The sequence below is a fragment of the Dendrobium catenatum genome, unplaced genomic scaffold (genome assembly GCF_001605985.2).
Source record: "Dendrobium catenatum unplaced genomic scaffold, ASM160598v2 fragScaff_scaffold_913, whole genome shotgun sequence".
In the NCBI taxonomy this organism is placed as follows: domain Eukaryota; kingdom Viridiplantae; phylum Streptophyta; class Magnoliopsida; order Asparagales; family Orchidaceae; genus Dendrobium; species Dendrobium catenatum.
Window position 1 is genome coordinate 681,157 of NW_021319375.1, and position 27,224 is coordinate 708,380.

Consider the following 27,224-nt stretch of genomic DNA (forward strand, 5'->3'; position numbering starts at 1 on the left):
ATAAATGAACTAGCAATAAATAGAATTGATATGCTAAAAGTAGCTTTTTTTAATATAACAAATAAAATTTTTATACTAAAAAGCTACTTTATGAAGTAGTAAGAAAGCCGTTCCAAACTAAGTCTTTGTTAATGAAAGATGAGCTTTGTTTTCTACAGCTTAGACTTCGGTTGGGATGGCTTTTCTACAGTTTTTTAAAGCTGTTTTAAGAAGCAGTAAGAAAACAGTCTCAAACAAAGCCTTAGATGTAACTCGAGTCCCTATGCTATTCTATGCGAATGTCCAAAGCTATACAGAGATCAACCGGAATATTGCATGACACCTCTTTCTCGGTACTGCGGCTTGGTACTACTGACGTGGCGTATTCTGGCTGGTCTCCAGACGGCGTTCTGCATTCGGTCTCCGCACAGAATAATTTCTCCTCATAACGGTTTTCTTCATCCAGTCAGATGCCACCAGAAATCTTGTGTGCCAACTGAGTTGTTAGCTGGATAAAAAAAAAGGAATTTTTTTAGAGAACATGACCAATGAAACATATTGAAGATTGAGAAAATCATTGATCATATTCATTAAAAGCGTTTAACAAAGTGATTTACAATTTTTAAAACGTTCTTGTCAATTAAAAGATAAGGTGCAGTATATACATTGCATACCCAGAGTACCAAAGCCATTGGGTGCTGTGGCCTATCATAAGGAGCAAATTGTCCAAAATGCAAGTGAAAACAGGAGAGAAACTTGAAGATTTTGAACTGGGCTGCAGAGAAATCATAAGATAACAGATGTAACAGAGGAATTTCTAATGAAATCTACCAATACTCTTCTGATATGCAGATATTTGTATATTAAAAGTAAAAATTCTTCAAAAAAATTAATTTAAAATTAAGAAATCGATCTCAATGATCTAGCCAAGCTGGAACTTTCTTAACGAACCTGAGCCTATTTTTTTTTTTATTAAGCCGAGTTTGAGCTCAATAAGTGAGCTCGAGTCAAGCTCATTAGGAATTAAACAAGCCTAACTCGATTAAGCAGATACTCGACTCGACTTGTTTGAACCCCTATTGCCGATCTCAGAGGAAAATGATTAGTTTGTAATAGTCTTGGATTGAGAAGTTTGTAGTACTGCGTATAAAGCATTTACATATTAGCAAGTAAAATGAAATAGATCTAAGCACAATGCCTTGTTTGACTATTATGTAACATGATGTATCCAACAAGTACAAAGGAAAGATAATAGTTATCATAAGAAGCCTAAGCAAGGCAAAAAAGTATAACCTTAAAGTTTCTAAGTCAATACAAGACTAAGGCTTCATTTGGGACGACATTTTTATCGCTTAATAAAATAAATTTTTAGTACAAAAATTAAAATTTTTATACTAAAAAATTGTTGTTAAAAGCAGTAATAGAAAGCTGTCCCAAATCAAACCTAAGGCTTCGTTTGAGATGACTTTCTCAGTGTTTCTTAAAGTAGCTTTATAATGCAAATTAAAAATATTGTACAAAAAAGCTACTTTAAGAAGCATAAAAAAGTCATCCCAAATGACCCCTAATAGTATAATGAAGTTCATTATAGTGCATTTTCTGCATGTATTGGCGTGGCAATATTTCAACATGAAAACTCACCATGGAATTCATAAAGAGATAATAATCTACAAAACCGGTATGATTAAGTTGATAATCTAAGACATCGTTTGCGAGGGCTTTCTTAATGTTTTTAAAATAATTTTCTAGTAAAAAAATTTACAGTAAGAAAGTTATCCAAAAAAAACCTAAATCTTTTCTTTTAAACTTTATAAGAAAGTGTGTTGTTTAATTACATTTTTTTGATAATTATTCTATGATTTTTATTCTTTTATATTATAGGCTATCCACAAGATTTTTTATTTTTACTCCAAACCAAATTCTAATGTTTTCAGAACCCTACCTAATGAATTATTATTACGTCCTCCGATCGGACTTAGAGGAACGTCCGGTTGGAGGCCAAATCGCGCCAAAAAATGAGAAAATACCGAGCAATACCAAACAATAACGAGGAATACCATCACGTGAAGACCCAATATCGAGTTATACCGAGCTATACCGAGCAATACCGAGTTATATACAACTCGTTATAGCTCGGTATAACTCGGTATTGATCTTCACAAAGCGGTATTCTTCGTTATTATCAAATAATACCTAACAATACCGAGCAAATACCAAATTTTTTGACGGGATTTTACTTCCAAAAGTTCCTCTACGTCCTTGCACCGGGTCTAATAAAAGTTCCTACCTAATACATATACTGGTTTTTCCCTTTATAAGTCCAGCGTGGTTTAGCCAGTTTTTGTATATATATGATGAGTTCTAAACGAGGGGAAGTCCGGTCTCAGAGCTTCTCGGCAGCTCCGTGAATCTTCCCCGCAAGATTCAACACTGTCTTCATCTGCCGTACCCTCGTTCTAAGTTTCTGCAGCCGTCAATCCTACATATTCTGAGGTCGCCGCCGTCACCGCCGTCTAGTTCAAAGCTGTTCGGAAGAGCAGCAATGGTGTCCGCCCGTCACAGTCATACAGTCGCTGATTCTCTAATCAAATAGGGAAGCACTTGTTTGCTTGAATTGAATCTTTTGCTTTTGCTGAAGGATTTCACTGATGATTAGTTTCTTTTTGACCTGTGTGAATGGATTTGATGGCAAAATTTATTAACTCATTATCATTGAGTATCTGGAGGGATTTGTGGAATCAGGTAATATTACTGTTTTTTTTTTTTCACAGTAAGATAGTTTTGGGGAAATTTTGTTACTGTTATTTCCGTTTGGACTAGGAATTTTTGACTGGGTGTTGGAGGGCGTTATCTCCATTTGCTTGTTTAGATATTAGTTTTTCAAAATGGAATTAGGATTATTGATAGGTTGCCCGCTATTGAAACCGTGAATTTATGGAATTATACATCGTTTTTTTTTCAAAATATGAAATGGGACGGGGAAATCCAATTACGTTGGGACAGGTTATGATTTATTTTATGTTGGAATGATTAACATTTGAAATGAGATTGTGAGAATATTTGATAGAAAATTGAATGATAAAATTATTGAGGAGAATAGCTCAAACATATTCCCAAACACGTAATCAAGCTCAAGATTAAGTGCTCTGACACACAAGGAGGAAGTGATAGTAGGATGAGATTGGAATAAATGGATAAAGAAATAAATTTAGATATTTTATTTTTCCCTAGGCACAAATCTAAGTTATCATTAGATATCTAGTTATAAGACCTCACTTGACTGGGATCTTGCTGAAATTTCGGGGAAGGCTGATCATGGTGGCTTGAATTTAGATGGATATAATATTGAAGATGAGAGTGGGCTTGACTATCATGATCAATTAGGATATCATTACAAAAGTATGTATAATTGTAATGATATGATTTATCAATGTCACGATATCAAGGATGGCAATATAGATTATCATTAGGGTTTGATTGATAACAATTATGATATGAACAATCTAATTTGCCTTCTTGATGTTTTAAAGATTAGGGACCATAATTATCATGATAAGAAGAATAATATCTATGTTCCCTCTTGTCATAATGGTTTTTTTTCTAAGGATCATAATAGGGAATATATGATGTATATATAGATTACACGAGCTTAGGTATGAGAACACAATTAGGAATGAAGAAGGCAATGTGGTGAGCAAACACGATAATTGCATGTAGTTTACAATGTGGGCTTGGGCTGATAATGGGAGGACAAATAGTATGAGGGATGCATCATTTAGGGACTTGGATTGTGAGTGGCATAAGTGAAAGCTACAACAAAGAATCAATAGAGGAATTCGTTATTATTTTATGAGTGGAGAATATTCATGATGGGAATGGTGGGACTAGTGGAAGGCAGTATAAAGTGATATAGAAGGCAGACGAAGTGCAACAAATTGGAGCAAGACATGTTTACAACAATTAGCAAGGTTGATGGCCGGGCCTGTGGGGTGAAAATGTTGTGTAATTGAGGGAAGCGAGTAAGTGGGGAGGGGGAGGACTATGCCATTGGTATAAGAGGTGAGGTGTGTGTAGCACCAGTTTGTGTGATATAATGACTATGGGTTAAGTGTTGAGTCTGGATGGAGGAAAAATCAAACATAGGCATGCATATAGAGAGGTGTCGAAGGTAGGGGATAGAGCGTGCTTAACTAGAGGTGTAAGTGAGTCAAGCTGACTCGTGAGCCGACTCAGGCTCAGCTCGATAATTGGGTCATGACCCAAACTTGATGAGCTAACGAGCGAAGCTTGAGCTAGCCGCAACTTGACTTGTTAGCTTGTGAGCCTGATCGTTCAAAAAATATGAATATAAAATATACATAAAATATATCAAAATTCAGAAATTTAAGTACAAAATTGTTGAAAATATTCAAAAATTATATCTCAATTTCTTATATTAAGTGATTATTTATTAATTTTCATATAATTTCTCTTTTTTTATCATTTTATTATAATAATTTCCTTAATCATTTTCTCTTTGTCAGCTCGAACTTGATTAATTAATCAATCTCAAGCTTAAGCTAGGGGTGACTCGAGCTCGGCTGGACTCTTTACACCCCTATGCGAAACTAAGGATGAGATTCAAGGCTTTGATGTCACCTGATAAACTATGCATTTAAGAAGAAAAGAGGAAGATGAATACAAACACACAAACACCTGATCATGAACTTTGCTCAACCTTGGTAAAAATCATCAAATGCCCATGAACCACCTAGTCAAAGATGAATAATTGACTTTTATACGACTTATTTGGGAATATGAACCCAATGGGGAAGTCAAGTTGGGCCTGATACACTACTGATCAAAATCTTCTTTTCAAAGGTTCAAGCTTATAGGAGAGGGTCAAGCATTTGGTATTTCTACACTGATATTTTTCAACCATCCGACATGGGATTGGATCAAATATTCTCATGTGCCTTAACATTTTCAGTTGTCACCAAAAGTCTAATTTTGTGACCATTCAATAGAATAAATGAAAATTAGTTACAATTTTGACTTTGTTTGCTTCATTTTTGTTATTATTTCATGCCGTGACCATCTAATGGCATGTATTGTACAACAGCCGCATCTTGCAGAAGGTGATGGTACTGATGAAAAGCTTCCTTGTCCATAAAAGGCCTTATTTCTTCTATCTCTTTAATGGTCTTATTGGTTTTCGTGCTAAAATCTTACATTCTTTCATCCTCACTTCGCCCTATTCATCTCCTGCCTTTCTCCAACTAAAGAAAACAGTGAAAGAAGTCCCACTCCCAAACTCAGGTCTCTCTGCTGACATCTACTTCCGAATTGTAGAGAATTGCACTCAGTTGAAAATGCTAGAAGAGGGCAAGAAAATCCACCAACACATTCTTTGGAGCAAAGCCCATGTCCATCTTCCTTCTCTTCTTGAGAAACTAACTTTAATGTACTTGTCATGCAACAAAATTGAGGTTGCTCATCTCATTTTTTATGAAATTCCTAAGCCAAGCATCTTTCTGTGCAATGCCATGATCAGGGCTTACGCTTGGAAGGGACCCTTTAACCGAGCAATAGATCTCTATTATCATTTGATTGGTTTTGGCATAAAACCAAATAAGTACACTTTTCCATTTGTTCTAAAGGCCTGTTCCACTCTCCTTGCAGTGGAAGAAGGAACAGAGATTCATAATCATGCAAAGAAAATGGGTTTGGATTGCGATGTATATATTTCAACAGCATTGATAGACATGTACATGAAGTGTGGAAAAGTGCATGAAGCACGCCTTGTGTTCTTACAAATCGAAAGTAGAGATGTGGTTGCATGGAATGCCATGGTTGCTGGCTGCTCCTTACATGGCTTATATGATGATGCCGTTGGAATTCTATTGGAAATGCAGAGTAGAGAGACTAGTCCAAACAGTTCAACTATGGTGGGGATTCTTCCTGTGATTGGACAAGCCAAGGCTTTATTACAAGGAAAGGGCATCCATTGTTTTTGCCTGAGGAGATTCTTTGATGAAGGGGATGTTCTGGTGAACACTGCAATACTAGACATGTATGCAAAGTGTGAGTCAGTGGCTTATGCCCGCACCATATTTAACAAAGTAAGCCTTAAAAATGAGGTGACTTGGAGTGCAATGATTGGGGGATATGTTCAATGTGAGAAGATGGTGGAGGCTTTAGTAATTTTTGATCTGCTAAAGCTTAATGAAGCTTCGAACATGGCAGCCACCTCTCTTGCTTCTGTTCTTCGGGCTTGTGCAAGTTTGTCTGATGTAAAGAGAGGTACAAAAATCCATTGTTATTTGATTAAGTCTGGTTTTCTTTCAGACATAACTGTAGGCAATTCACTTCTTTCAATGTATGCAAAGGTTGGAAGCATATGTGATGCAGTTTGTTTCTTTAATGAAATGGATCTAAAAGATACTGTATCTTACAGTGCAATCATATCTGGATTGGTACAAAATGGAAGCGCAGAAGAAGCCCTTGCCTTTTTTAAGAGAATGCAACTTTCTTGCTTGAAACCAGATGTGGCAACAATGGTAGGAGTCCTCCCAGCTTGTTCCTATATGTCTGCTTTACGGCATGGGAGATGCAGCCATGGCTATGCGATTACTTTCGGACTTTCATCGGAAGTTTCTATTTGCAATGCTTTGATTGATATGTATGCAAAATGTGGGAAAATAGACCTTTCTCGCCTAGTTTTTGATGGAATGAAAGAAAGAGGCACAGTAACTTGGAATGTTATGATAGCTAGTTATGGAATCCATGGACTGGGTGCAGAAGCTCTCTCTTTGTTTGATTCAATGCAGGATGAGGGGTTCACACCAGATGATATCACATTTATATCCCTCTTTAGTGCTTGCAGTCATTCAGGATTGGTCATTGAGGGAAGGAGTTGGTATGAATCTATGACCCAGGTTTACAATATTGTTCCAAGGATGGAGCATTATATCTGCATCGTCGATCTTTTCGCACGTGGAGGTTTATTGGCTGAAGCTCATGATTTTATTACCAGAATGCCATTTGAACCAGATGTTCGAGTATGGAGTGCCTTACTTTCAGCTTGTAGAACACATAAGAATACTGAACTTGGAAATGAAGTTTCTGGAATAATCCAAAGGCTAGGACCTGAAGGTAGTGGAAACTTTGTTCTAATGTCTAACATATACAGTGCTGCTGGAAGACATCATGAAGCAGCTCGAGTTAGAATATTACAACAGGAGAAGGGGTTTAGAAAAAGTCCAGGTTGTAGCTGGGTTGAGATTCAGGGTAAAATCCATGCATTTATAGGTGGAGATAGTTCACACCCACAATCTTCAATGATAAATGAAAAACTTGCAGATTTATTTGTTGAGATCAGGAAGCTCGGTTACAAGGCTGATACAAGTTTTGTAATACATGATTTGGTAGAGGAGGAGAAAGAAAATGCTCTTGTTTATCACAGTGAGAAGTTAGCAATAGCGTTTGCTCTTGTGAGTTTAAGTGGAAATCAACCCATTTTTATTACAAAAAATTTGAGAGTTTGTGGTGATTGTCATACTGCAATTAAACTTATCACATTAGTCACTAAGAGGGCAATCACTGTGAGAGATGTGAGCCGGTTTCACCATTTTGAAGAAGGATTGTGCAACTGTGGAGATTTCTGGTGAGTGTAGGTGGTAAAAACAAAGTTAGAACTTGAGAGATAGATGTTGGGATGTGTCTAATGACTGCAATGCTGAAATAGACAGGTAATTTTTCTGAACTAAAAATTTTCCATTTTGAACGACTTAGGCTTCGTTTGTGATGACTTTCTTATTGCTTCATAAAGCAGCTTTTTAGTATCAAATTTTTAAATTTTGTACCAAAAAACTGTTTTATGAAGCAATAAAAAAATCGTCTCAAACAAAACCTTTAGTCTGCTTTGAAAACTAGTTGTGCCAGAACAACTTTTTATTGCTGCATTGCTCCATGTTTATATAAGCTAGAATGATGTTTATGGTTTGTGTGACCACCAAGGTTGTGCATAATTTGGGCATTACCAAGAAACCGAAACAAACTGATGGTTTACAGTCGATTCAATTTGGTTTAATTAAGAATCGGTTTGTCGGTGGTTCCATTTCTTTGATTAGTATGTTACTTAGGCCTCATTTGAGACGGTTTAATTTTACCTTTTCAATTTTGAAACGATAGAATTTTTTTTTATTGTTGTTTGTATGTGCCACTTTTGCATAAATGATTTTTAGAGAACTGTATTTTTGTATTGTTTTCAAAATTTTTCGGATAATAATTATTCCATTAGAAAATTTCGTTCTCTCAAACAACAATTTTAAAACTACCTTTTAGAAAATATATAGAATAATCAAACGAAGCCTTAGTGTTGTTATAGTTTAGTCCTTTCTAAGTTGCTTCTGACATTAAAGTTTTATTTATGATGACTTCCTTATTGTTTCTTAAAGCAGCTTTCATGCACAGAAATTGTGCTAAAACCCAAAAGGTGATGGAGGGATCTCTTGATGAGATCAGCAGAGGTCTTGGCTCTGTGTCAAGCTGTATAACATTGCGGAAATTTGCCAAGGGCTTTTCAGTAAACCTTTACACTGATGATTTCCTCATCTGAATTTCAGATTAGAGCATAGCTTAGATTAACAAAAGGCTCCAACTTGATGCCACATCTGGGAGCCTAATGACAGAACATTAGCTCTTCTCAAGCAGGTACTGATTAGAGTAATTTTCTCAAAGATTCAGGCTTCGTTTGGGATGGCTTTCTTATTGCTTCTTTAAACAGTTTTATTGTACAAAAGTTTTAATTTTTTACTAAAACATTGCTTTAAAAAACATGAAGAAAGCAGTTCCAAACAAAGCCTCAATCTCCCTTTAGCCATTTTGGTGACAAACTGGTTTAGTGTTCATAGATCATATATTGATGATGCAAGCTTAGCTTTTCTTCTCATGCTGCCACTGTTAGAATTGTTTAAACATTCAGCCAATGTGGACATTTTTACTCATTTATGGTTATCTTAGGCTTCGATCTGGGACAGCTTTTTTATTGTTTCTTAAAACGTATTTTTATTTAATTGTTGTACTTGAACTCTGTTTTAAGGCTTCGTTTAGGGAGAAATTATTTGGTGCGGACGCCGAACACAGTTCACCCTCCGAATATCAACCAGAATGCGCCATGTCAACAATACCGAGCACGATACCGAGCTATGACACCAAGCGGGGGTGACGTGTTGCATTTTGGTTGGTCTCTGGATAGCGTTTGGTGTTCGCACAGAATAATTTGCCTCATTTGTGACAGTTTTTTTATTGCTTCTTTAAAAAAAAATTTACTACAAAAATTTTAAATTTTTTGTACTAAAACTCTATTTCAAGAAGCAATGAATTTTAAAATTTTTGTACTAAAACTCTATTTCAAAAAGCAATAAAAAAGCTTGCACTAAAACTCTATTTTAAGAAGCAATAAAAAGTCATCCCAAATAAAACATAAGAAGTAATAAAAAAGCTGCCGCTAACGAAGCCTTAATCTATTAATGTTAATTGGTTATATTTCATTTATTTATTTATTATATTTTTTGCAAAATAATACATTTTTCATGAAGTTCATTCAAAATCTTTGTGGCTATAAATTTTTCCTCTTTTTTTTTTTGAAATTTTTTATGATTAGGAGTACTTTTTTGAAAATTTCCAATGGGATCATATAATTATTGTTTTTTTGCATACCATCTATCTATAGCAGAGAAGACACTTCAATATTTAAAATTTTATATTTTTTTATAAAATATTTCTGGGCATGTATGTATTTTTTTTTTTTAATATTTACACGGTTGTAGTCCCTCCCACGTTCTGCCAGTTTTGATCGGCGATCTGGAGATCAATCTAACGGTCAAGATTCATCTAATATGAACCCGGTTCAGCTGCAGCAGCAGAACGTATGGAAGAATCGTGGCTGGTCTATTTTTATATAGACCGAGGAAGCTGATGCTCTTTGTCAATTTTCATTTTCCAGTTCGTCGATCTCAAAGAGGGCATCCATTGCCTGCTTCCCGTCGACATCGTCGAGCAGTTTTCTTCGAATTGGAGCAAATTTTATCCGATTTACGAATTAGGTGAGTCTCCTTGTCTGAGATCGTAGCTTTCTGATGTTTGTTTGATTGGATCTAGGGCTTTTTTATTCGTATGATTTCTGAATGAGATAGGATCTGGGGTTTATGGGGAAAGAGATTTTATCTTGGCGTAAATCTATTAATTTGCCGATTAACTGTTTTGATCTTTAAAATTAGGGCATATTGTAATATAAATGTTTCAGAACGAGATTGGATCTTGGTTTTACGGTTAAGAATGTGCATTTAACGACTAGATGTATCAGTTTGATTTATGAAGAGCGTCCTTGTTTTTTAGTTTATATTTTCTTGCTTCGCGTTACTGATTAACTGCATTAATTGCTAAAATATGTATCTCTCGTAACTTGATTTTTTTAATTTGGTTTTTTTTATATGGGTATCGATTAAGATCCGATGCTTTAATTGTGAGACCAGTTCAACTCTTGGCAGATCCAAATTTCTTTTTTCTCCTGTTATCTGGTTCCGGATTAGCTGGAGATAGATCAATGACTTTGAATCGGTAGAAATTGGAATTTTTAAGGGTAGATCTGAGATCAAGAGGCTTCTGATCAGTGGAACTAGCCGTGCTCTTTTCAATTGGTCGCTACATTGATGAGGATGAAATCCTTTTCTTTGATTTTCTTCTTCCTGCAACTTCTTGCTTGGCCTTGCAATGGATTCTATCTTCCGGGAAACTACATGCACACTTATTCCGAAGGTGAATCCATATGGGTGAAAGTGAATTCCCTCACCTCAATTGAGACCGAGCTTCCTTTCAGCTACTACTCTCTTCCCTACTGTCAACCCCAGGGTGGGATCAAGAAAAGTGCTGAAAATTTAGGAGAGCTCTTGATGGGTGACCAGATTGACAACTCTCCCTATAAGTTCAATGTTAATGTCAGTGAATCAATTTACCTCTGTACTACCAAAGCTTTGAGTGAGCATGAGGTAAAGCTCCTGAAACAGAGAACCCGTGATCTGTATCAGGTGAATATGATTCTTGATAATCTTCCTGTCATGAGATTAACTCAGCAGAACGGCGTCACAATCCAGTGGACTGGTTTCCCTGTTGGCTACTCACTAACTGGTAGCAATGATGACTGTATCATTAATCACCTGAAATTCAAAGTTATGGTTCATGAGTATGAAGGTAAACGTGTGGAGATTATCGGCACTGGGGAAGAAGGGATGGGAGTTATCTCAGAGACTGATAAGAATAAAATGTCTGGTTATGAAATTGTGGGATTTGAGGTAATCCCATGCAGTGTTAAAAGGGATCCTGCAATCATGTCAAAGCTAAACATGTATGATAAGATTGATCCAACAATCTGTCCTTCAGAGCTCGATAACTGTCAGGTTATTCGTGAGCAAGAGAGAATAACGTTTACCTACGACGTTGAATTTGTGAAAAGTAATATAAGGTGGCCCTCGCGATGGGATGCTTATCTGAAGATGGAGGGTGCTAGGGTTCACTGGTTCTCCATCATGAACTCACTCATGGTCATCTTCTTTTTGGCTGGTATAGTCTTTGTTATATTCTTGAGGACAGTGAGAAGAGACTTGACCCGATATGAAGAATTGGATAAGGAATCCCAGGCTCAGATGAATGAAGAACTCTCAGGCTGGAAGCTTGTGGTTGGTGATGTCTTTAGAGAGCCAAGCTGCTCAAAGCTTCTCTGCATTATGGTTGGAGATGGTGTTCAGATTGCCGGGATGGCTGTCGTAACAATAGTTTTCGCCGCTCTTGGGTTCATGTCACCTGCCTCGCGAGGAATGCTCTTAACTGGAATGATTGTTCTCTATCTCTTCCTCGGCATTGCTGCAGGCTATGTCGGCGTACGACTATGGAGAACTATCAAAGGCGGATCGGAAGGATGGAGGTCCTTAACCTGGTTAATTGCCTGTTTCTTTTCTGGAATTGTATTTCTCATCTTAACAATCATAAATTTCTTTCTCTGGGGTAGCAATAGCACAGGAGCCATCCCTATTTCATTGTTCTTCACTCTCCTAGCAATGTGGTTCTGCATTTCAGTGCCGCTTACTCTCCTTGGCGGATTTCTCGGCACTAAAGCTGAACACATACAATATCCGGTTCGAACAAACCAGATTCCAAGAGAAATCCCGGCTCGTAAATACCCGTCATGGCTTCTCGTCCTCGGGGCCGGAACCCTCCCCTTTGGCACCCTATTCATAGAACTCTTCTTCATCCTCTCCAGCATCTGGCTTGGGAGGTTCTATTATGTCTTTGGGTTTCTCCTGGTTGTCTTCCTTCTGCTTGTCATTGTCTGTGCTGAAGTTTCTGTGGTACTGACATATATGCACCTTTGTGTTGAGGACTGGAGGTGGTGGTGGAAGGCTTTCTATGCTTCTGGTTCAGTGGCCCTATATGTCTTCCTCTACTCCATCAATTACTTGATATTTGACTTAAGCAGCTTGAGTGGACCTATTTCAGCCATCCTATATGTTGGCTATTCTCTTATCATGGCTTTTGCAGTAATGCTAGTAACAGGCACTATTGGCTTCCTGATATCCTTCTACTTCGTTCACTATCTCTTCTCTTCAGTCAAGATTGACTAGTGAAGATTATCCTTCCAACTGAAGAGGAGGCTATTGCTGTTCAAGATTCTCTGCCAAATTTAGCTCCAGCTTTAGAGAGAGAGAGAGAGAGTAGCTGAAGAGGTAATGATCAAAAGTTCAACTTATAGTATTTTTTTTTTTTTTGCTTGGATATGGCATGAAGATTTATTATAGGGCTTTTTTGGGGGTAATTTCTTGTATTTGAAGACTTATTATTTCCTGCTCATTTGGTTATGTAGTTTTCTCTTCAGATTATCTATCAAGTCTGAAACTCTAGAATTTTACTTGATGCATAAATTGCTTTTGTTGAGAAGTGGTCTTCTTGCTATTCAACTCCTGATTCCCAGTTCACTTTCTTTATAACTATTGTAAGATATAGGCCTACTCAATCAAAATTTATATTGCACTCATCTCAAAGCAGTTCAATGACTTTAAGGTTTTGTTTGGGACGGTTTTCTTCCTGTTTCTTACAGCGGCTTTCTAGTACAATTTTTTTTTTACTATATACTATTTTATGTATATATTTAACACCTGAAATTTTAATATTACATTCATATCACTCATATTTCACTTTTATATCAAATATGGGTGGTAGGAATGAATTATATGGGTGGTGGGAATGAAATATGTGGGCGTATTTGATATTAAAATAATATAAGGTGGTATATATGTAATATTAAAATTTAGGATGTTACATATATAAATAGAATAGTATAAAGTAGTATGTATGTAAATTTCCATAAATATTGTAAGATTATTGTAAGATATAGAGCTACACAATCAAAATTTATATTGCACTCATCTCAAAGCAGTTCAAGAACTTTAAGATGCACATGAAATATATATATATATATATATATATAATTTGGTTGGGCATTCTGTCTAATTTTGTAATGATGGGTCTCAAAATAGTTAGATTTTATTTTGAGATGAGTTTATTATAATATTATTTATGTATTACATTTTTATGAAATTAAATTTAATTATTTTGATCGAAATTTAAGTATTTTGAATTTGTTTTGAGATAGCTAATATATAAAAATTAATTGATTATTCATATATATTGTATTTATGTTAAAATGAATCTATTGAAGTTTCCAACTAGCTTTTGCTTCGAGATTCGTGCCCAATCAAGCTAATTTTGTGATGACGTATCAATTAGGTCCCGACGTATTTTGGTGACGTGTGAGCGTCTGGATTGGTGTCCGGACGAATCCGGACATCGGACGTAATAATTTGCCGAATTAAAGGCATGTTGGAGGACTAGAAGAGAATTTGAAAGAATTGTACAAGTTTCTACGTAATTCAACTTCTAACTCTTTGCAAAAAAATATATGTATTTTTTTTATCTCTCTCTCTATTCTCCTTTCCATCTTATTTTAACTCATGTACTCTTACTAAGTTCAACTGAGATTCTCTTACAATAGTTCTAAAAATAGTATAAAAGTCCAAAGAAAGTATTATTAACTTATGCTCACATCATTTGATTTTGATTAGTATCTTCAAGTGGGCTTCAACAGCCTCTTATAAAATAATTTTGGATTTGTTGCGTTTTGGAACATTTGTCATGGTAGAGAGATATAATGTTTAGCATCTTAATTTTGTATGAAGATCTAACACACATACAGATAAGAGAGATATGTATAACAATCATAAAAGATACTATAATTTTTACTTTGAAACTATAAAAGGGAAAAATTCATGGGGATAGTGAAATTAAAATAAATCCACTGGTGTTTGTCATTGATTATAAATGATATCTTTTCTCGGAGGAAGATGTTGGAACAACGTCTAAATATACATCATGTAAAGTATAATGCATGGTTAGAGTTGGAAGAATCAAATGACATGAGAGTCATTCTCAAGAGAATGTTGGCCTATTCATTTTGGTCGGTAGGAAAATAGTAGGTCATTTATGTACAACGAGGTCGGAGGGATTGTAAACGAGCGATGAAAGTTAAGAGGGATCGTAGTTGTCAGGTGAAGGAGGTTAGAGGGACAATTATCGGGCGACTGAGGTCGAAAGACTGTAGTCAAGAGAATGTGATTGAAGAGACTGTAGTCGGTGGTTGACGGTGGTCGGAGAGACTGTTGTCATGTGATGGTGGTTAGATGGATCGTAGTGACGGGTGACAGAGGTCAAACGGAGACCTAATGGCGGCGACGGAACTACGGTCTAACAAAGATGGTCAGGCGGAGGTCCAACGTAAATTGTCGAGTGAAGTATGAAGACGACAACCTCGCTGAGGCCCGGTGTTGGTGATCATGTGGATGTCTGACAATGATCAGCTAGTGAAAGTCCAATGGGGATGATTGGGCAGCAAGGCTTGGCCAACGACGGTGCACAGGTGGAGCTCCAGGTTTCTTCAAACCTCACAGCTCTCTTGATCTTTAACACATAGTCTAATCCTTAGAATGAGATGATCTTGGACTCACTTGATTTTGTCATCCTATTAATACTCAAAAGCTTCCAAATATGATTTAAGCCTTTGATTTGAGCCCATTTGGGCTTAGATTAGACCAATTTTAGTGTTGTTGGATTCATCTTACCCAGACGTTCAATTGAACTCTAAGTTTGTTGTGATCGAAGTTCAGATAATCCCATATTTAATTTTGAATGTTTCCTATTAAGATAAACCTCGAGATTCCTGTCTAATCAAGGAGATTTTTAATGACGTATTAGGGTGCAACATTCTTTCATGTATGATGAGCATGGAGTCATGATTTAAAATAAAAACCAAGCTATGAGCCACAACTGTAATCACAAAAAAAACACTATGATTATGGCATTTCATATTAGCTTCAACAAATTGATGGTTAACTCATCAACAAAATTCAAAACATTGTTGGAACTCTAAGTTTGCTATGATAAGAATGTTATTAAGACGTGATATTTAAAAATAATCAGACATGACTCTCAATCACTCCAAATTACATCAAAGATGCTTCTCTCAATATTTAAGATGTCAATGTTTGATAATAACAAGGACAATTTAAACCTAATTGATCTAATGGTAGATAGTGATGTCATTAAATATTTCATCTATCTATTCCCATTGGATGTTGGAATTTATATTCCCTTAACTAAAAAATGTATAAATTTATGTTCGAGTCGTTAAGGCCTTGCATATGAGAGATTATTAGGTGCGGAGTGTGGACGGGGAGAACCGTCCGCACACAAGTATAAGGTACCAAGCTAGGTACCACTCAGTACCGCTGGGTACCGCTTGGTACCCTGTGCTTGTGCGGACGGTGTGCGGACGGTCCACACTCCGCACCTAATAATTTTTCCCAATGATGTGAATTCCAAATGCAACGAATGCTCACAACACATGACCTTACACTATCACTACTCGCTACAGTCATTCACCATCACTCGCCACCCATTGTCATTGAGAGCACTCCCCATCCCCGCTTGAGCCATGTCGACTATGTTGCACCCCATCCCATAATAGGGGTGTCAATTTATGGTCACAGGTCGGGTTCGAGTTGAACCCAAAATTGACCTGATACTATTCGGGTCAACTTGAACCTGACCCATTTTTACAAACGGATCGATTTTTCGGACCCGAATTTGATCCGCTTCAGGTCCGGGTCAACCCGACACGACTCGAATGACCCAGGACTTATAAAAAATTGCTAGTTTTCGGGTAAAAAAACATGTCAATCTCTGATTTTCGGGACAATATTTGGTTAATCTCAAATTTTCATGTCAATTTCGGGTTACTGAGTCAACCCGAACCCGATCCGATTTTTGAAACGGGTCGATTTGAACCCAAACCCGACCTATTTTGGGTCCAAATTGAGCCTAACCCGAAATTTTCATGTCGGGTTCAAATGGGTTTTTGGGTCGTGTCAAATATTGACACCCCTGTCCCATACGCCGTCATCGCACATTCTATTTATGTCATCCACAGTCCTTTCCTAGTGTATTTCAATACTTTTAAAATATATAATAACAAATAAAAAATAATATTTCAATACATTTAATTTAAATTCCATCAAATAATTCATTATTTTTTAATCATTTTAAATATTCTAATTCAAAAACATTAAATCAACTTGCTCCTAAAAACTCATTTATTTATGCATTATTTCGAAATAAGCATTACTTTACTAATTCAAAGATTTTCAAGAAAATATTTTTATATTAAATATTTTTAATAAAATATTTTTTTTTTGAGAAAATTAATAAAATAATTTATTTCATCATACATTTACCAGTCACTTCTCTCTGAATAATTTATTTCATGGTACTTTTTTAGGATTATATTTTGAAATTGTAGCTTTAACATTCCCGAAGCTACGGGGAAAAACGAGGGAGGCGGAGGAGGCGAGGCTATGGGAATTTGGGAGGCGATGGCTTCCACTGCCGACGGCGTCAGGCGTCGGCTTCCAGATCCGGCCCCTATGAAGAAAGCCTGCACTTCCGTTTATGGCCTCGGCACCGCCACTGTCAATGCTGTTCGTGCCGCCTCGCCGGATCTTTCCGCAGCCTCCGCGATTTGCCGGCGATCCGCCTCCTGGATTTACCGGACCGTGCGCGTCGATGCCCCGCGTCAGATCTCCACCGCCTTATCGGACCCAGATGGCCCGAATCGGATCGCCCGCACCACATTGAATCTTCTTGATCATGCCCTAGAGTACGGCACCCGACCATACACAGGTAGGTTTCTCCGATCCATGAGAACAAAAGGAAAAATAAACAGAGAGGAAGATTAATCGTAAAACCGAAAGAGCATATTTACTAGTACAGGATTTTTTTCCGTATGAGTAGAAAGAGGGCTTTGCCCAGGTTAGTTTTAGGTCACAGATTTTTTATATTGATCCGCGGTTGAGATTAAACGTGTTTTTAGCATCTTGAGGTGTGAATTCATGGCCTCGTTCCATACCGATGATGATTGATCTCGATTGTCCACTTTGCAGGCGGGATCCCCGCGTACAGAATCTTGAAAGAGGGTTTGTTCTATAGCGACCACCCGACTGCGGCGGGGAAGGAGTTGAATGATCTGAGGAGGCGACTGAAGAAGGTGGAGGAGTTAGAGGCTGCGAGAGGAGCAGAGGGGGCAGCGGCGGAGGGCATTGTGGGGTCTGCTGCTTTGCGATATGATCACCATATGAGGCGTGCGAGCAATCCTGCAGATGTGATTGAGTCGTTCATGATGAGCGGGTTCAGAGGCGGAGACTTCATCAACGAGCAGGTGGTTCCGGTCGTGGACGAGAATCGGAGAAGAGCCGGAAGGGATTTTCCTGTTGTGAGCTGAACTTAATTGCTATCGGTTTGTTCTCATATACCTCTGAATGTTGATTTCTTTCTTCTTCTTTGTCTTCGTTGATCTGCTTGATATCCTAAACTGTGTTGAAGCTTGTTGTTAGTAGTTGATGAAGATGGGCGATCATTGCTACTTTAAATCGCATGCTCAAATGATCCTATTAGGTTTCTTTTGAAATAATTTATAAAATTTTATTAATATATGAGTATACCAATTTGTAAATAAAATAATATAAGATTTTTTGTTAAATAATGCTTTGATCAAGAATATCATTCAAAAAAAAAAAACAAGAACAAAATATCAGAAGACTTAGGGTCTAATAGAAGTAGTTTTCTCATTATTTTATTTTTCAAACGTCAATTACAATTTTGTTTGCTTATTATTATTATTTTTGTTATTTTCTCACTATTTTCAAAATTCTTGGGGTGAAAAATTGCTTTTTTTTATTATAAATTTATAATAGCTAAATTATTTTTATCTTAACAACTTTACTATCAACTTCAGAAAAAATTATAGTCATCTCAAACAGGAGAAATTATTTTATGAGGAGTTCAGATGAAAAGAATCGTTCGGATTGTGAGTGTACATATTGTGCATAAACAATGTAAACATATATTTAATATACACTGTGTATAAATTTGTATATAGTATGTACACTCACATGTCTGATGATTTTTGTCGTCCGGACTCACAAAAATGAGAGTAAGGATTCGTTTGGGACGTCTTTTTTATTGCTTTTTAAAGATGCTTTTTAGTAAAAATAAATTGAATTTTTGTTCTAGAAAGCTTCTTTAGAAAACAATAAGAAATTTGTTCCAAACAAAGCCTAAAATGTATGCTCACACTCGATTCGCTTAACGATTGTGTCGAGCATAATTTTCTTAGTGAGTCAAAATCGATCGGCTTGTGAATCATAAACATTTTTGATACCACCTATAGGTAAAGATGTGGTGCGCAAAGTACTAAAGTGATTATGTGCACAATTAAATTATATTTATTCAAGTGATTATACGCTTTGGATAATGGTTGTGATTTATTTAAGGATATTACTTTATAAATATATAATTATTTATATATAAACAGCAACTATCTTTTTTTTTTTTTTCCTATATGTTGTGACTCCATTTGCAATTGGAGGATTGATATAAAGGGAAAGAAATATGGTAGAAAATTATGATGGAATATATATCCATGTAGGCTTCATTGTCCTTCGATATGTATTAAGATTAGGGTAACTTTTGAATATTATATGCCTAACTCGATCTCGACTCGAGAGCCAAATCCCGAGCTTGAACTCGAAACTCACTTGTGCTGAGCTTGAGTTCGAGCTCTGCTCACGAGAGTGGATGCCAGCTCGCGAGCTTATCGATTTCGTAATTGTGGCCCGTCTCGTTGTTCTGTCTTCCTCATTTGAGCCCGCACCGATGCTTTCCTACTCGAGTCGAGCATTATATGGATCAAACTCGAGCTCGATAATCCAATGTGCTTGAAATTCTGCTCGAGCTCAATCCCAAAAGTCAATAAGTTCGACTTGCAAGCTTGTTAACGAGTCGAACTCGATCCTGCTCGGCTCATCTACACCCATATTTGTAACCACACATTCCATATGAAACTTTTCTAAATCAACGAATTTATCTTCAAGAATATAATTGGCAGTAAGGGTGTAAGTGGAGGCTTCTCAATAAAAAAATTAAAGGAAAAAAAAAAAAAAAGATAGAAACGTTTGTTAAAGCAAAAAAATATTCCCCCAATAATGTAATAAAAAATGATGCTTTTCAGCTTAATTTTTCATTGATGTCTAAAACAATTTTTTTACTAAAAGAATTTTGAACCAAAGAAATTTTTTGGTGACAAATGAGGTATCTAACTTAAGGAAGAAGGAAGATAGCAAATTCATTTACTTCAGCATTTTATTATTTCAAAGCAAGCATTATTTAAATAATTCAAAATTTTAAAGAAAAAAAAATGATAAATATCCATTTTTGAATTTTTTAAGTATTTAAAAAAATCTAAGATTTTATTTTTGGTATTATCATCATGACAATTATTACGGGTAAGAAAATTTGTAACGGCATAATGAGAGAGTTTTTATGTTCTAGATTTTTACGAATATCAATCATACAAATAGATAAATGATAAGAACACGAACAACACCATTGATTTTATATGAAAAAACTCTAAAATGGGGAAAACTATGCCCCGTAAACACCTAAAATATTTTCATTATTGTTGCGTCCTGGAATATTCGCGGCGGTAGAGAAACATATAGTTTAACGTCTTAGCGTTGTACGAAGATCCAGCACACAATCAGATAAGTGAGAGGGTGTAGCGTTCATAAGAGACACCAAAGTTTTTACGTGGAAAACCCCTGGTAAACACCGAAAATATTTTCATTATAGAGTTGATTACAAAGATTAGCCTCTTTGTTTGGAGATAAAAATATTACAAGAGTAAGAGACAACCCAATAACATTGATTGGGTTGTGGGAGTCAGATGATGGCAATGGTCTGATGGTGGTCGATCGAAGCCTCATGATCGATATAATAGCCAGAATTTTTTGCCGAGAAAACTTCTTTGTCCACATCCGCTCATGATGTAGGAATTATTGCCTATTTAACATTGCACCCGAGCACGGATGCAGCGGCTCTTGCACACTTCTCACTGTACTCAGTCCACGCAGCACGTCGCTTTTTGTGAATGCCTTAGAAACTATCATACTAAAATTTTTTTCAACTTTTATGCCTCACTGTTTACTTAATCTGGATTGATAAGATTTATTATATCCTATTAAGTTTTTTTTTTTCTTGGCTACAAGTGATATAAGAGATTAAAATAATTTTATATAAAAAAAAGTAAGAGCTTGAGGTACAAATTATAATTATTCAGTCATCATTTTTACTGCATGTAATATATTCATAAAAAATAATTATATAATTTATTGATCAAATTTTTTGTCAAAATGGATATTAAAAGTATTGTATTTATTTTGAGATATGTGTAATATACATTTTAATTAAATTTGTTTATGTGTTGTACTCATTTTAAAGCAAATTTAAGTGCGGAGGATTAGTTTACATAAGAAAATTAGCATATTTTCATAAAAAAATAAGACCTAATAATTTTATGATTTAACATGCCATAATATCTTTTAGGCTTTATTCAGAATAGTTTTCTTACTAAATTTCACAATAACTTTCTTATAAAAAATTTTACTCTCGCTACAATATCATATTACAGGCCGAAACGACGACCACTCCCAAATGGCTTGCTTTCTCTCGACCCAAACGGCCTACTTCATTTTCCCCTTTGCTCCTCTGTTGCGACTAGCAACTTCGAGCATGGCTTTCGGTTTCCCTTTCGCTCCTCACTCGTCGTGTCTTTTGCATTATTAATTTTGATCTTACAGTTTTTCTTGGCTCCAGTAATAAAACGAAAAACAGAATTGTTTTAATGTATTCTAACATTTGAGATGAGATAGTAAATCGATGAAAAATTGACCGTCGGAAAACCGCCGAAAATTTGACCACCAGAAAATCGCTCGAAAATAGAGTCGGTAACTGATGATTTTCCAAAAAAAACACTCAAGTCCCTTTTATAATAGAAAAAATAGTATATATAATTACTAACTTAAAGGAGGGACAGAGGAAATTCACTTATTTAGCCGTTTATATTTCAGTTATTTGAACGAGAGTAAAAGAAATGCAAATAATTTTTTTTTAATTGAAATAAAATGGATATAATAAAAAGTTTGAAGATAGTGGTGATCGAAAGCTGCCAATGGTGTTGGTGGCCTACGATAATCGGCGGTGGGGGCGGTGGGGGCGGTGATGGTTGATGGCAGTGGCGGTAGACGATGGAAGACGACGGTGGCGGTAGACGATGAAATGCAGCGGAGGCTGACGATTGGTGGTAGAGGCTACTGCGGTGGTCCGGCGAGGTTCCGGCGGTGGTCGAGGAGGAGCTTCTTCCTTCTCTTCCTTTTATTCTCCTCTTCTCTTCTTCTCTTCTCTTCTTGCTTTTGGTCCCCTTTTCAAGAGGAATGAGGGGTCTATTTATAGATTTTAGGAGTGACATGACTCGTAAATAGGTGAGAGATCAAGGATAAATTGGGGAGTGGTTCAATAGACGGCCAATGTTGAATCCCTTGATTGTGGGTCGTTCGTCAGACAATTGAAGGTTTTAATGATTTCAGAATTCAGTGATCTTGGGCTCGTTGGATTCGTCTCGTCGAGCCGCTCGATTCGACTATAAGATTGTCATATTTGGAAACCGTTTGGTAACCCAAATTGTGGTTTGAACCTTCCAACAGCGCTTTGGGTCTTTGATTTGTACTCATTTGGGCTCGAATTGAATTGAATTTGGTGTCGTTGGGTTCGTATTTCTGAGACGCTCAGTTTGACTATAAGTTTGCTGAAATCGAAGTTTGGATAGTTCCAATTTTAATTTTTGAAGTTTCCAACTTTGATTCTGCATCGAGACTCGTGCCCGATCAAGATAATTGTTTGACGACGTATCAAATTGCTATACTAATAGCCAGAATTCTTTGCCGAGAAGACTTTTTTGCTTACATCCGTCCATAATACGAAAATCTTTGCCTACTTAACATTACACCCAAGCGTCGATGCAACGGCTCTTGTGTACTTCTGGCTATACTCAGTCCATACAGTGCGTTGCTTCCGACAACGCCTTAGAAAACAATCATACTAAATTTTTTTCAACTTTTATGTTTCACTATTTACTTAATCTGGATTGATGAGATTTATTATATTCTATTAATTTATAGTGGACTTTTTAGCTGATATTCGAACCGTCTTCATCGGCATTGTTACAGACTTTTTTTTTTTTGGGAAAATATGTTTAGAATTAATATTTGGGGAGATTCCAAGCGTTTTGTCTTTAATTCAAAGTGGATTTTTGGCGGACATTAGAACCCTCTTCAAAGGATTACGAAGAGGCGACTGAGCAATCCCTGATTTATGTTCTCTTTTAATGTTAATTCTGCACTTTTCTCTCATATAAATGAAGGAGACTGAGCAATCGCGAGCCTAGGGAAGGCGAAGGAAGCCAGGGGAATTTGGCCATTTGGGAGGCCATGGCTAACGCAGAGGGCGGCATCAAGGGTTATCTTCCAGGTCTCTTCTTGAAGGAGATCCCCTTCTCCTCTGTTCTCAACAACATTCGCGCCGCCGTATGGGATTTGGACAAGAAGAATCGGATTGCCAAAAAACTTCTCAACGGTCGTCTTCGTGGTCTATTGGTGAGGTTAGGGAAGGCGAAGGAAGCTATGGGAATTTGGGACGCCATGGCTAACGCAGCGGGCGGCATCAAGGGTTATCTTCCAGGTCTCTTCTTGAAGGAGATCCCCTTCTCCTCTGTTCTAAACAATATTCGCGCCGCCGTATCGGATCCGGACAAGAAGAATCGGATCACCAGCACCACAAGGAAATACCTCAACGGTAATCTTCGAGGTCTATTGGTGAGGTTAGGGAAGGTGAAGGAAGCTATGGGAATTTGGGATGCCATGGCTAAAGCAGCGGGCGGCATGAAGGGTTATCTTTCAGGTCTCTTCTCGAAGATCCCCTTCTCCTCTGTTCTCAACAATATTTGCGCTGCCGTATCGGATCCGATCAAGAAGATTCGGATCGCCGGCACCAAATGGAAACTTCTCAACGATCCATTTCGAGGTCTATTGTTGAGGTTAGGGAAGGCGAAGGAAGCTATGGTGACTTGGGAGGCCATGGCTAACGCAGCGGGCGGCATCAAGGGTTATCTTTCAGGTTTCTTCTCGAAGAAGATCCCCTTCTCCTCCATTCTCAACATTATTCGCGCCGCCGTCTCAGATCCCGATAACAAGAACCTGATCGCCATTGCCATATGGAAACTTCTCGATCATTACCTAGAGTACGGCACCTTACGCTTCACAGGTAGGTTACTCCGATCCTTCCATTAATTGCCTCCTCCTTGCGTATACATGATGACGATGCTGATTGACCCTCTTGTTGCTGGTGGGTTCCCTCTCTATAGCATTCTGAGAGACGTTTTTTTTCTCCGACCACCGTACTGGATGAACGACGAGCAGCAAACTGAATGAGTTAATGGCTCAAATTTTGAGTTATTTGGGTTGCTAGCTGGTGTTAAGCAGGTCTTTTTGACTCATTTATTAAACTAGTTGAGTTTGGATTGATTGGATTCTGATCTGACCAATTTCAGCTAAATAACCGATTCTGATCTGTGAACTCGTTTTGACACCGCTATTACAAATCTAACATTTAAATTTTAACATTCACTTAACTATTGAAATTATATTAAAAAATATTATTAATAATAAAATTGTAAGTAAAATGTATATTTTTATTCATACATTTCAATATGATTGAAATATTAAAGTGTTATATAAATAAATATTAAAATTTATCAAGACATAATAAATATGTATATGTATGTAAAGTCCTAAAAAAAATTATTTATTAGCATGAGCATGATTTTGTGTGTTGCATTAATTTTAAAGTAAACAAAATAAATTTTCTTAACAAATTTCTTTAATTTGAAATATATTTTAATTAAAGTTTAGTCATAATAAAATTTAAAATTACTATTTTAGTTTGAGATTAGTGTAACTATAACTAATTAATTAAAATATATATTATATTAATCTCAAAATAAATAAATTTTCTAATAACTTATTAAATATAAAATTTAGGATATTTGATTAAAAAGTAAGAAGATTGTACCTACGTATAAAAAAATATTAAATGTGATACTTTTTAGGTCATTTAATATAATTTCACTAGCGTATATAAGTCGAATCATCCCTTAACTCAAGGACGACGAGAATACAATATATTAGAGAATTGACCAAACTTCATATGGATACTCTTGGTCTTGATTAAATGACATATATTAGAAATCTAGTGGCAACAGTTGGGAGAATATATAACAAATTAAAAAAATTATTTATTATAACTTCTATTTTCTTTAAAAATAATCATCTTTTCTAAAAAATCTTTGGCAATTTTTATTCCATTATAAATGGGACTCTTCTGAATCAGAGCTATTTCCATGATGAGGTTGAATAAAAGGAGCACCATTCAGTATAAGAGAGATATTTTAGGAAAATATATATTTTTTAATTTCCTTTAATGAGTTACATCATCATAATGTTATTTATGTATCTAAATAAGAATGAAACTCAGTGTATTTCTTCTGTTTTTGCTATTTGGAAGCTTCTTCAGCATGAATCCTCAAAAAGGAGAAAATAAACTCCTTGGCTATTACTTGAAAAAGAAACGCTTCTGATATCAACAAGCTGAACAAATTAATATTTTATTTTTTAATTTAAAATTAAGAAATCGAGTTCAACAATCGAGTCAGGCTCGAGCCTATGAATTTCTTAACGAGTCAAGCTTGAGCTTAGTAAATGAACTCAAGCTCAAGCTCAGTTACAACTTAACAAGCTTAACTCTATTAGGCATATATTCGACTCATTTTATAAAATTTTATGCTAAAAAATTACTTTAAAAAGCATGAAGAAAATTATCCCAAACGAAGCTTTAGATTCCATTTGGGACTGCTTTCTTACCATTTTTTAAAAGAATTTTTTAGTATAAATTTTTTTTTGTACTAAATATTATTTAGAACACTTAATACTATTGTTATTACATATCTAACACATAAACTACCATATTTACTTATATACCATCTAAAACCCCCTTTTTATCTATTCTAACAATCTGTTTTAAACGCCGTCAGAAATCCCAATCCGTCTCGTGTTCTCGTATGTCTTCACGCACGACTCTTCTATTTGAGCAACCGATTGTCTTTCCCGCCTCGCCTTCTACATCAAGCAGTCCTCCAGTTTGATGTTTGTCTTCCAAGGAAAATTTCTAGAGAGACAGCAAGCCATCGATAGCAACTTCTGTTTTGAATGCTTCTGTAGAAAAAAACTTGTCAGCATCTACTTTGAATGCCTTCGCACCTTCTGTTTTGCATCGGCAAATATGCTAAATCTTACGCAGGCATGCTAAGTTGTTAGCTCATATTAAGTTGGTTATAAAGAATGCAAATCTGGTTTTGCTTGGTTGGTGACTGAAAGATCTAGAGCAGTTGCATGGTTGGGTGCTAGCCGAACCACCAGAGCCAAATCCTCCTCATGCTCGATGATGTCTGGAGAAGCACACTGAGGGACGCAGTTAAGCTCATTGTGTCGTCCAACAACCATGGAAGCCTTGTCATAATCATCACACGGAAAGAGGAGTTAGTAACCTCCATCACTGGTGCGACGAGCCAAGTCCCGTTACTCCAACAGATTTCACCGAAGGAGTCGTGGACGCTCTTTCGCAATAAGACGTTTCCCACCTAGTCAGTGGGACCGCCCGATGAGCTGAAGGAGGTGACACATGGAATAGTGTGAAAGTGCGGAAGCCTACCCCTCGCAGTCGTCACCATCGATGGTATGATGTCAAGGGAGGGGGTGGGAGATGCTGTAGAGTGGCGGCGCGTGCTCGAAAAAAAAACAGGCTTGTAGACGTTGGGGTGGCGTTTTGATGAGAACCTAATAGAGTGATATTTCAGATATTAGGAATGTTGTTTACGTTGTATATAAGTAAACATGATAATTTAGGTGTTAGATATGTAATAATAATAATTTTACGTGTTATGTATGTAAAAATTCCCAAAAAAAAAAAAAATTGTGCGAGCCTAATCAGTGTGGCCCTTCTTAAAAAAACTTGTGAGAGCCGTTTACAATTTATTTATATTTATTTATTGGGAAAATACGTTTACAATTAATTATTTTTAACTTACAATCAAATGCGGAGGGAGATTCCAAGAATTTTTGTATTTAATTTACATTGGAAAGGCAAACAGAGCTTCATTAAGAAGAAGAGATCCTTCAGAGAGGGATTGCGAAATTCGAACCCTCTTCACTCGCACCATTAAGAACATCTTCAAAGGATTGCGAAAAGGCCAAAGGGAGAAGCCGAGAAGACTTCTGAACTATGGATTGCAAAGAAGCTGTGTGCATTACAGAGAGCTGCCATCAACATAATTAGTATATAGTTATTTCATAAACACATCAATTTTATCAATAAGGTTATAATTATTAATTTATTATAATTATATAATTAAATAAAAGATTGAGATTTGATTTGAATAATTAAAATAAGTAAAATGGATGGTCAGATTTTGCGGTGCAAACGAGTCGAGTCGAGATCTAGCTAGGGGTTGTTCGACTGTCAAGTACTGAGCTCGAGCTTGAGCTCGAGTCGAGCTCAAAATTCGAGTTGTCGAGCTCGTTTCGTTGTCGAGTGGCTCC

At 36.4% G+C, this 27,224-nt stretch overlaps 3 protein-coding genes across 4 annotated transcripts; all 3 read left to right on the plus strand.

Annotated features, from left to right (window-relative positions):
- The first annotated feature begins 2,327 nt into the window (after nt 1-2,327).
- Nucleotides 2,328-8,976, plus strand: LOC110109271 (pentatricopeptide repeat-containing protein At3g16610). 2 transcript variants are annotated; one of them, XM_028697327.1, is made up of 3 exons: nt 2,328-2,721; nt 4,503-7,709; nt 8,421-8,976. In XM_028697327.1, the coding sequence occupies exon 2, from the start codon at nt 5,100-5,102 to the stop codon at nt 7,626-7,628; it is 2,529 nt and encodes an 842-aa protein (XP_028553160.1). In that variant the 5' UTR covers nt 2,328-2,721; nt 4,503-5,099; the 3' UTR covers nt 7,629-7,709; nt 8,421-8,976. The 2 variants fall into 2 exon arrangements, with proteins under 2 accessions (XP_028553160.1, XP_028553159.1); XM_028697326.1 differs by having other exon boundaries at nt 5,081-7,709; nt 8,421-8,557.
- A 1,658-nt stretch (nt 8,977-10,634) lies between these two features.
- On the plus strand, nt 10,635-12,857 carry LOC110109285 (transmembrane 9 superfamily member 12). Its single transcript, XM_028697328.1, has one exon. It carries the CDS (start codon nt 10,674-10,676, stop codon nt 12,636-12,638), a length of 1,965 nt encoding a protein of 654 aa, XP_028553161.1. The 5' UTR covers nt 10,635-10,673; the 3' UTR covers nt 12,639-12,857.
- Nucleotides 12,858-16,926: 4,069 nt separating this feature from the next.
- LOC110109427 lies at nt 16,927-18,050 on the plus strand. The gene is made up of 2 exons (XM_020840500.2): nt 16,927-17,304; nt 17,565-18,050. Exons 1-2 carry the CDS (start codon nt 16,980-16,982, stop codon nt 17,900-17,902), a joined length of 663 nt encoding a protein of 220 aa, XP_020696159.1. The 5' UTR covers nt 16,927-16,979; the 3' UTR covers nt 17,903-18,050.
- The last annotated feature ends 9,174 nt before the right edge of the window (nt 18,051-27,224 follow it).

Excerpts from the sequence above, each read along its gene's own strand:
- LOC110109271 (XM_028697327.1), top strand. The coding sequence starts at position 5,100 with ATGGTACTGATGAAAAGCTTCCTTGTCCATAAAAGGCCTTATTTCTTC.
- LOC110109285 (XM_028697328.1), top strand. The coding sequence starts at position 10,674 with ATGAGGATGAAATCCTTTTCTTTGATTTTCTTCTTCCTGCAACTTCTT.
- LOC110109427 (XM_020840500.2), top strand. The coding sequence starts at position 16,980 with ATGGGAATTTGGGAGGCGATGGCTTCCACTGCCGACGGCGTCAGGCGT. Across the intron at positions 17,305-17,564 it reads CGGCACCCGACCATACACAG|GCGGGATCCCCGCGTACAGA; the intron begins GTAGGTTTCTCC and ends TCCACTTTGCAG.